Below are 11,272 nucleotides of genomic sequence, written 5' to 3'. Positions count from 1 at the left end.
AATAGGTGAACAATGTGACTTTGTTTGCCAAAGTATGAAACCAGTTAATGGTGTTGTCAAGGATCATAATCTGGTCATTATGCTTTATGGGATTTGCAAGGAGGCAGATCAAATGGTGTGTATTTCAGTAACTGTGTCGAATTAAAATACATTTGCTTCATTGCAGTGTTTTGCAATCATCATCCTGATGTAACCAACCCGATCTCTCTGCAAACCATAAACCATAGAGGACAGTGATATTAAAGTTTTTTTTACTCAAAAGTTATTGATGCCAGTCGGGTTGGCGAAAGACCTACATGGAGGTTCCAAGTTGGTTATCGGCATGACACAAGTTATTATATGATTCTAGGTATTTTATACATGAAATATAGTAGCATATTTAAAGTATTATGAAGGAATAGCTGATTTAAAATCGTAATTGTAATCTTAGACTTTACATAAAAATATCTGTAAATGCAATAGAAAGCACCTATTTAATAAATTGTCAGATTAAAAATTATTGTGAATGTGTATGCTTCAGTTAAAACATCCTTAACATGCATAAATATTTAAAATTTGAAACTAATTTGAAGAAATAGTTTACAGCAACTAAAAACACTGTAATCCATACAATTATTTAATTGAAGGACTTCTGTCAATTATACATTTATAAACTGATACTGTATTCTATAATAGGGAGTACAATTTGATAAGAAAAATATGGAAGGGGGTCGACTAGTCCAGCAAACTAAAAGCAGGATGAAATATTGTCTTGGACATATCATGAGAACAAAAGTGCTTGGAGTTGGTTGTTGGAAAAAAAATACCACAAGACTGGGGTCACACAAATTAATGATGCATCTTTCTCTCCAAGAGTCACTGACCGGGTCACTGTTGTCCCAAGGCAAGACACAGGTCAAGAGGTGAGAGGTGAACTTGGGAGTAACTGCATATATTATTTTGGCCTTGCTTCTGTGCATTTGATCACGTCATATGCCTATTCAATATAAACCAATTTAATTAGCTATAAATCTACACAGCGTAAAAGTTCAAGCTATATTATGTTTAATAGTGAAATAGCTATATATACATCATATACTAATACACAATTAACAGATAACGCTTGGTCAGGAATTATTTTGAATAGTTTTTCGCGTTTGTTTTTTTTCTTCTCTAATCAGTTGTTTGGCTTTGAAATTGCACATACTCGATATAGGAAATCTATAACTCAGCTTTCTTAACATTAATGTTTCGCTTATTGGCCTAAACCCTGAATAGGTCTTTGAATGGAATTCACATGTATTAATAACTTTGTTAGCCTGTTGCACCATCCATAATGTTGTTTGAGATGCGAGAGCAAATCTTAGGATATAACATGCTGACCAACTATTTTATTGGATGATTTACAAGACAACTGGACAATTCCAACAGCATTTTATGTAATGTCGCATGAGTGTTCAACTAAAAGCATTAAAAATTATGTTATAATTATCTGTTATAAAAGTATTTATATTTATCGCGTTTCACGACATTAATGTGCAATTATAGACTAAAGTGGTGTTAAATTTTCCATGCAGAAATGGGAATCAAATAGACAGATCAACTTTGATCGATACCCTAAACCCTCCTGTCAATAAATCTATCACTCAATTATCACATTAATCGTTCGTGTTCATGGCATTATTAAAAACAATATGACAACAATATAAACTTGGAAAGTTTAGGAAAGATCGTGGAAAAAAACTGTAAAGAGTGGCGCGTTACCTTTAACAATTAATGTGAAGAAATGGCCTATAGCTACATAAACTGGCAATCAGATATAGCCTAGCCCCTATAGCCCACACCTTGCATGAACGGTCTTAGCCGATTTGTGGCTTGGTGTATGCTGATTCAATGTGCATATTAATGCATTTAAGTGTTTTGAAACTTGTATAAAGTTACATTTGTAATTATTAGCGTAGATGTATACTGATAGTAACTCAAAGCAAGCGTATAACAATTGTAACTTGTTTAACTACATGCTCTTATGGTTCTTCCCTTTGGCACTTACTTTGGTTGTTCACAATGTGTGCTTCATGTTTTGGCTACTCGCATTGTTTTTGTGGCTATCTTGTTGTTATGATCAGTGACCTATGCACTTTGTAAAGCTCTCTCTTGGAAGTCGCTTTGGATAAAAGCGTCTGCTAAATGAATAAATGTAAATGTAAATGTATAGCCTACTTCAGACACCTTAAATGTGACTGACAAACACAGCAAGCTAATTTTTGTGTGTTTAAAATTGTGTATATGACTACATAAAGCAACTACAACCTATAATAAGATTTTTACAAAATGTCATCAATCAGTTAAATTGGACAAAAAGTTCAGTAAACTCATAGGCAAAATTGTGTTGTGTGGCCTGACCTAGCCTGCATCACAAAATGTGAAAATGAATAAATCATGTCATTCATTGTATTGCTAAGGTTATCCAAATAAAGAACTGCATGGTCAAAAAGTGCTTGTGGGCATATTTAATAAATTAATTCTTTTTAAGTAGGTCAATATCCACACAAGAATACGTTAGTAAATAAGAAGACAAATCACATTTGGGGCTGGAATGGCTGCCTTAAATAAACAATTTTACTCTGCTTTAAAGTGCTTTTTCAAGAACGTTGCGTATAGGCTATCCTTTTTTTTATCATCTGAACACCTTGAGCCGCGCCTAAAACACTCACGTGAATAATTGTCACAGCAGAGGTCATGATGGTACAGCTATACGCTCCGATTATTGAATAGCATTTTTTGGTTTTCGCATGAAGTTGGTCTTAAAACATTAATTAAATCAAATACATTCAGTTCATCACTGCATTTGCAAGTCATTGACACTATTGGTAGTATCACAAACCTTCCCGAGTAACGCGCGAGACTTGTCGTTAAGTTCAGTGTTCGAGGGCAGGTGTTTTGGTGAAGACGGTTCAGGCGAGGGGCAGGTGTCCAGGCTACTAGAGCGTGAGCTCTCTGCACAGATCGAAGATGCCGGAAGCCCGGGGAGCAGACCCTCTCGCTGTAATTTTTTCTGCTTCATGCGTCGGTTCTGAAACCAAATCTTCACCTGCGTCTCGCTGAGCTGCAGGGCGCCGGCTATCTCCACTCTCCTTGCCCGCGTCAGATACTTGTTGAAGTGGAATTCTTTCTCCAGTTCTGTGAGCTGTTTGGTATTGAAGCTGGTCCTGTGGACTCCGTTTGCCGCGTGATGCACGTCCATTTCGATATGGCTGCCACCTTGGTCAATACTGAAGCCTCGGCCAAGGATACTCAATCCACAGGTCATGTGCATCTTGTCTGAAAAGTAGACAAGAAAAGATAAACATGTATATATTCTGATCTAACGTTACCTTAATATATCAGAACAAGACCCAACATTGTTTGCATGTGTTCATCTGGACCTTTCAGGCCTAAGATAGTAGTCAATCAATGTTTACTTTAGGGTAATTTTTAACCTGGCCACAAAGTATTCTTCTTGTGAATGTGCAATAAAAAAAACAAGGATTGTTTCATGCCATTGAGACTCAAATGAAAAGGAAAATGATTTTAGTGGATAGTGTGACCTTTGTATTTAAAAAGCTTTTTGCAAAAATAAAGCCACGTGGACTTTAGCCAACTCATGACTCTTGAAACTTAAACTATTGATACCTAATTTATGAGACATGAGCTAGTTTGAAAACCCTAATGGACTTAGATCCTTTTAAAAGCTGTTTGGTTATGTATCTCAGTGTTGTTCCAGTCTCCATGTAAGTGATAGTGATATTCACCCCTCCATGAAATGCTCAGTCACTGTGGACTGTTGGCAGAGTGTCATTCTAACAGAGCCAACATGCTGATACTGAAACTATCAAACACCAGATGTTGTGTATCACTTGCACCGCTACTCAATCCCAGAGGAAGGCTGACAGAGCCTCTGTTTGTGAAATACACAGTGGAAGAAAGGTCAGCAGACACAGGATAAATGTTGACATCTACGTTTTTGGAGAAAATGAATGTCAAGGGTACATAACTTGAAATAAGACTATCCAGCAAATCATATAAAGAGAGCCAATACAGAGAAACAGTGTATAATTAAGCACTTTAGCTTTCAAGAGAGAAAATCACATGCACATTCTGATTAATGGCTGCAAAGATAATAGAATTGACGCAGGCCAGAAGGCATAAAAGAATCAAACTAAATATTTGAGGAATGACTTGGCCGCTTAGAAATAGCCGGCCTGCCATGGGAGTGAGAAGGACCCTTTCCCAGTCAGGGAGAAAGAAGAAGAAAAGGGATGGATCGATACACATTGCCTCAGTCATCTGGGCATCCAGCCCACAGTAATTCAGGTGCTGTCAAAGCATAATTGAAGAATGACGTACCGGGAGTACATATACTCTGGACCAGGAGATCAGGTTACAGAAGGGTTTCAGTAGGCCTTTATACATGAAAGAATGGAGTCCAGATTGGTTTGTGCCAAGACCAATACCCTTAAGATGAATTCTTGTTTGCACTAATAACCAGCATTGTAAAACTAATAAGCACTACCAGTAAATCAGCACAAGTGTTTAAGAAAGTGGGGAAAAAGCAGTTCTTTTGATGAAATAGATTTTGTATGAAAGATGTCAAAGAGTTTGTTTGAGGTCATGAATACCAAGGTGTTGGATCAGTATGTGTACATGTGTACCTTATCGACATCAAAGAGTACCTGCCCCTGGAGTGGGTTAGCATCTACAAGAGGGATGTTAGGTCAGCTAATGTGATCATTCTGACCTCAATTGTCTCTCAACACCTGCTCAGAGAGACATATCTAGACATACATTTTTCCTCTGCAGCTGTAACCAACATTCAAATTCACTCATCCAATATGATGTACTCGGTCTGACCTATGAGTATCCACATAGGGCGCTGTTCGCCGAATGTGTTAGAAGTAAATCCTGAAAAACACCATTGGTCTGTAAGGTTAGATTGAACAGTGATAGCACTTTGGCTTGGTGTTTGGCTATGTATGGCATACACATCAGCAACCTGGACTGTGGAAATAAATGATTCCCTATCTGCACCCTCAACCTTACATCCTTACCAAGATGCAGTGGCATATTAGAGTTCAGATGACATTTCATTGTGAAGTCAATGTTTCTGCTCATATAAATCCAAGGTTTATTGTATGTGCTCTCATGGAGATGTAAGTGTTTAGGAAATCAAAATGTGTATGCTGGACCTCACAGTCAGAACTCGTGAGTCAGTGCAATGTTGATCCCTGACAGCAATTATGTTAAAGAGGTGGACACATGTAAAAGGTGTTTGGTACTAAGATCAATACACAAGGCTCTCATTACTAACAGACAGATAGTCAATACTCTGGAAGCTACTTGAGTTCAAAATCTTAAGTTTGGCTTAACCAATGTTAGGAGGATGTTATTTTCCAACATCAAAGTGAAGTAAAGAATTACACAGGGAAAAAGCTGTGTCAATAATCAATATTGTATATCTAATAGTTACTAAGTCTAGAGCACCTATTGACTCTGCTTTTACTGTTAATTCTGTTCAAAATGATTTATAAATCATCCAACACTGTGTTTTGCTTTATTGTGGATGCAATGGAGATCGATGACTAAAGTTTATGCCTAACATTAGGCTACTCAATTTGAAAACTAGAGCTATAGCATTATGCCTCAATTTAAACATTTGATATTAACACATGAGCATATACATAGCCTACATTAATACGTGTTCCTTTAGCAAGACGTACGCGTTTTTTTAAAGCTTGGTGGCACATACGTCAGGCTTTGTGCCATGGGTATGTTCCATGCACTAGGCCTATAGCATAACTTCATCAAAGTTTTTTAAAACTTTTAACAACATGGCCTGCTTGCCAAACAATAAATAAGTATATTTTAATGGAAATATGCCCCTAACGTCAACAATAAAGTGCATATTATTTTTTAATTTGTTTGGGGGTTTTAAATATTTCTTATATAAAGTTATTTGAACTTTCGAAAATGTATTTTTTAACCTACCCGCACGCGGTTGACTTCTCTTTACTTTCATCCATTCAAAAGTTTTGCTCCGTTGGTTAACATCCTCTATGGTACACTTACGATCCGCGGAACAACTATCCACGACGGCGACGTGAATTTTAGGCCTATCATGAGTGTATAATTGGAAATGCGCATTGAATTGCCCAAAGTCGCAGTGCGTCTCATCTCGGCTGTTGCTTGTTGACGAAGCGTATCCAAGTCCAGGAAATTCCTGTGCAGTTAAGAGCAAGGGAACACGAGGGTAGTGGAGACAGGCCGGTGGGGGTGAGAAGTCCAGACTCGGAGACAGAGGACGGCTGGCCGAGTTGAGAGGCACAGGCACGCCGTTTTCACAGTCACAGTCACAGTGAGGATTTAAAACTTCTGAGACAACTTCTAAGTTACCCTCCTTTCCATTACTGAGTCCAGAGTTGTGGTCCAACTGTCGTATTCTGACCTCTCTTGGTCGGTACCCCCCGATGAACAGAAAGCTATTCTCTCTTTCACTCGTTAACTCTTGATACGATGTCATTATCACCTAACCTTCTGCATAATCATTGGACAGGGTAGCATTTCATGGCCGGCCTCTTCAGCACCCACTAACACATGGTGAGATTGCTGGACGACCATGGACAGGGCCATCCCAGAGGAGAAATTCGATCTCTGATTGATGGAGATGACGTGCCCTCTTGGTCTTGGCCAATAGCTGGACATCTCAGTCAGTCGGAGACAACACTGATTAACAAAGGAATGCCAGTTGTAAACGTGTTAGACGTGACCCAGTTTATGGACTGGACTGTACGGACTAACCACAACCCACTATATTTACTGTGAAAGTGGATAGTTCAAATAGTTCGGATTTAAATCAAATGTAGGCATCATGAATATGGACACGAATTATATAGTCTAGAGGAACACGTGCTACCATGTCTCACAGGTAAGGTGACGTCAGTTATACTAATGTCCTCTTATCGCATTCTGCTGGGGCCTGTCCATGTAATTAATACTCTTACAACTACTGAAAACTTCAATCGGCCTGAATCATCTGAAGTCATGCCCACACTAAGTACTTGTGTGCAACATGTACTGTATATGTGGTACATTAAACAGTACTAAACCATTTAGGCTAATCTGTGCTTTTAACCAGTTGGTAAGACATAAGCCAATTGTGCACCAAATTTGAAATCCAATGTTTTTTTTATATATAGTATTATTATTACTTTTTCTTTGCATAAAACAAAACCATGATCAATGAATTGAAAGCAGTCTCTTGAATGAGTTGCTTGAGTGTGTGTTGATTATCAGAGACTTCTGTGGGAGGCTTTGCTTATGTGAAATGCACACTTAATGGGTTCAAAGGTCGTGACAGCTGGTATTTAAGGGTTCAGAGGCAGCAGATTTGTAATTAGCCTTTGAACAACACCAAAAGGTCTCACAGAAAAAATTATGACAGAGAAGAAGACATTTTGTTCTATGAAAGTCAACAGGAAGGTGAGCGTTAATTTAAAGTTCACTGCTGTTTTCTCTGGACACTTGCCTCATGTGCCTTGTCTACAATGTAAATAATAGCCTACATTCTGGTCGTGTTTGTTTTTATGGTGTAATGAGATAAGTTGACCTTCTAGGTCTATATGTAACATTTCCCCTCAGAAATAGTAAAGTGTAGTCCCCTCTCTCAAAACATAATATAATGCCACGAAAAAATGTATCAAATGAAATGTTATGTAGGCCTACCATCTGCATCTCTAGACACACAATCGATTCAGATCTGATGCAGATTAACAAAAGGCCATATTTAGGACGATGTACATGATTTAGATTCATATTGCAATTATAAAATGGAGAACATATAGTACGTGTTTAATCTTCAATAAAACTAGGTGTATGTGAGATTATTGTGTGATGAACGGTTAAAATTGAGCATATTTCTCTTGTAAGGGTGTGCAAGGAAATATACTCATTGTCCTCATTTGTCAAACTTGAAATAGTGGCAAACCGCTCCCTTTACTTAACATCTATAAATAACATATTAAAAACGTGTAGGCTAAACTGTAGCTGCTGGGCAAGCTATAAAAGTACTACATTCATATTGCACTTAATTCATTCCTCATTCCTTAATTCATTACCTTTATAGGGTAAGTTCTGAACATGTGCGTCTCCCTCAGCCATAATAATCGTATTAGTAATAATAACAATATATCTCATTTTATAAATATGTTTTGATCGTTACTCATAATGAAACGTTATAAAAAAAAACAATCTTTGACTCATATTTAGATTATTTTATTAATTACAATTCGTAACACATGGGTTATGAGGAGGTGAAACGATACTTCTTTTATAATGTAGTCTACGCATTAATACATGAATCTGATTAATCCAAAATGCCAACATTTGGGGATTTAAACGTTTTAATATGGCTGATATTGTACATTGGTGGTTTGAAAACGCTATTATTATTGGAAGTAACAATGCTGAACATAACATTATTTGTAATAATAAAAATATTACAATAACACTATTTTTATTAAATCTTTTTTTAACTGTCCAATCAATAGAAAACATTTCTTTATAATCAACAACTTCCAACTGCAAAACAGAAATATGGTCCCAGCTGGAGGAGTTAATGGAATTCTACAGGCAGCGATGTGCTGAATGACGGAGTGCAATATATCCCTTCCCTCCATGCATTTGCATGGTACACTTATCCATCTTCATGTCAGCTCGGAGGTTACTCAGGGTTCACGCGCTAGCTTGTTTCTCTCCCCTACACTCAATAAATAAATCTCTGCAGCTTTCTGTTTACCGCCTGAATATAAATGTGTTTGCAGTCGATCGCAGACCTGTGTGGAGGTATTAGAAATTGTATTTCAGTAATGGCTTTCAGCAGAGGGAGGGGACGTTAGAAGGGGATGAGTGAAAATAAAATGCTATAAAAACAGGTGTGTGCTATCTTTGCTTTTCCCATATGCAAACAAATGTAATTTTTCAAAGTAAAAACATCTCACCCTTGGTTTGGATTTAAATGAAACGATTTAAAAATTAATTGAACAATTATTATTTTTGTCTATACAATTAAAAAAGTTTTCCTTATAACAAGGATAACTGTATTATATTTTGCATGTCCTATGTTCTGTATTTGATTTGAACAATTAAGATGTTTGCTAACAGATTCAATTTGATCTACTCTCAAAACACTATTTGAATACATCTCCCAGCAGCAGATGTGATGTCAGTCCACTGACCACAGTCATCTTGAGTTGGCTCTCTCCCCTGGACAGATTGTATCCCTTAAACAGACAGATTTGTCAGGGCTGACGATTGCTTACAGTCTGGTTTTGAATGACATAAATGAAGAACCTGGCCATTTGGACGTAACACAAAACAGCCAACATCATCGATTTCTCTCTGAGAATGTGCTACCCAAAATGAATGCCTAAATATTGGAAACTCACATGTTTTATTTTACTGAACTGTCGCCTGTTAGTTGGCCAACCGCAAGAAAGTGATAGAAAACATCTAAAAGAAACAATACATTTTTGTTGCATGCCATCCTCCAGCTACCCAACCCCACGCATGCCCCAACCTCACATTTTCTCTCCTTGCAAGCCACCTTATTGCCTCTAGCATTTCCTTCATACCTTTTGTGTCTTTTGTTAGTACTGGAGGTGAGGTACATAGGGGGAATACGTAAGTGTCACCATGCTGGATCTAAAAGGATATTGACCCATGATAATTTGTTTTCCCCTCCATGCTCTGGTCTGTGTCAATAGAGACCAGAAGCCTGGGGACCACAGTGGCAGTGGTGGGATTATCTCCTTGAGCTTGTATTGACCCCCTCGGCCCGTCTGACAGTGGTCTGTAATGATGGCTGCCGCTGCTGACACCAGACTCCCCTTGTCCAACCCGGGGAACACTGTCAAGCCTCATTATTTTTCATCTTTCGACCCCTCAGAGCGCTGGGAATTAACCGGCGTTGACAGATGACTGTCACCGCCAACCAGGGAGGTCATTGCCTGGTAATGCAGTGAGACCACCTGTCTGACGGCGCTGCAGTATAGAAGTGAACCACTGCTCAGGTCTACCAGTGCCTCACAAGTGGGACAACCTACTATGGTGGTCTGAAGACACTTAAACAAGCCGACACATTACACAGAGAGGGATAGCAGACATACAGACAGACACACAGACACACACTGTCACATAGGCAGTCCCACAGACGTCAGTCAAGAAGACAGGTAAGCACACACCAACCAGACACAATAACCCTAACTGACCTTGAACAAAGAAAAGAGCAAGAAAAATGATCCCAGATCTGTATGTTCCTAAGATCATGGGTCTGTCATGTTTCTCGGTTTCCAGGACTGTGTCCAGAAGTCCAGATGAGTCTGTCCATTCAATCATAACCGGTTTGAACCAGTGGGAGATTTAAATGGCTGCTTCTACCTCAGCGTTGTTCAATGTTACACTCCCATTAAAGTAACGCCACAGTAAATAAAACACCCTCATTATCAGGATGAAAATGCTACCAAACGGCCAGGTACGGCACATAGCAAACGACTGCACCCCACCAGATGTGACAGGAAAGCAATACAGTGCTCGCCATGGCGTGACGTTCCAAGAATATGAATACCGTCGCTTCGCAGCTCCTCTGAGCTAGGAGCCTCTCAGCAGGCTGCATCCCAAACATCATGACAACACACCATCCGTCATCTCCCCACTAGCTGCTGTGCACACTTCTGGGTTTCCGGAGTTCTCACTGTGGCAAATGAGCAGGGTTAAACATGAAACAGGGAGAGAAGTTCATCATGGCAACATGCTCTGTGTCTTCATACGATAATACAGCTCCCGTTTGCTCATGTAATGAAGACAAACAGACTGCTTTTCAAAGTGATCCGTTCTTTCGGTGCAGCTTTATTGACCGTTTGTTACAAGGGAAATAAGTCTTCTGCCCTTGTGCTTTTTCACCTTGTGTGTCACAGCACACACCGGATAGCCGCAGTCAGTTGCACTGCTTCTGGATGGGAGGCTACAGATTAGAGGTTTCAGTTCCAGCCTCAGGGGCTCAACAGTAGGGGAAATGAGTTCGGAACTAAAACCAGGAGCAAACCAGTTGCCCCATCAATTCTCACTTTTCTTCCAGCTCAAGGTTCTTATATGGTATTGTTAAATGCCTATAGAAGCATGAAGAAATCCCAAATAGTTAAATCATTCATGATAAGTATCCACAAACTGTTCCTATTCTTTTAAAAGGAAGAAATAGTTCAAA

At 38.8% G+C, this 11,272-nt stretch overlaps 1 protein-coding gene across 1 annotated transcript; it reads right to left on the bottom strand.

Annotated features, from left to right (window-relative positions):
- Nucleotides 1-2,516: 2,516 nt before the first annotated feature.
- On the bottom strand, nucleotides 2,517-6,535 carry hoxc1a (homeobox C1a). Its single transcript, XM_062460505.1, has 2 exons — nucleotides 6,004-6,535; nucleotides 2,517-3,300 (listed from the first exon to the last, which is right to left on the bottom strand). Exons 1-2 carry the CDS (start codon nucleotides 6,533-6,535, stop codon nucleotides 2,819-2,821), a joined length of 1,014 nt encoding a protein of 337 aa, XP_062316489.1. The 3' UTR covers nucleotides 2,517-2,818.
- Nucleotides 6,536-11,272: the final 4,737 nt, after the last annotated feature.

This window comes from Osmerus eperlanus, chromosome 4 (genome assembly GCF_963692335.1).
Source record: "Osmerus eperlanus chromosome 4, fOsmEpe2.1, whole genome shotgun sequence".
Classification (NCBI taxonomy): Eukaryota; Metazoa; Chordata; class Actinopteri; order Osmeriformes; family Osmeridae; genus Osmerus; species Osmerus eperlanus.
This window is presented reverse-complemented; position numbering and strand designations above follow the sequence as displayed.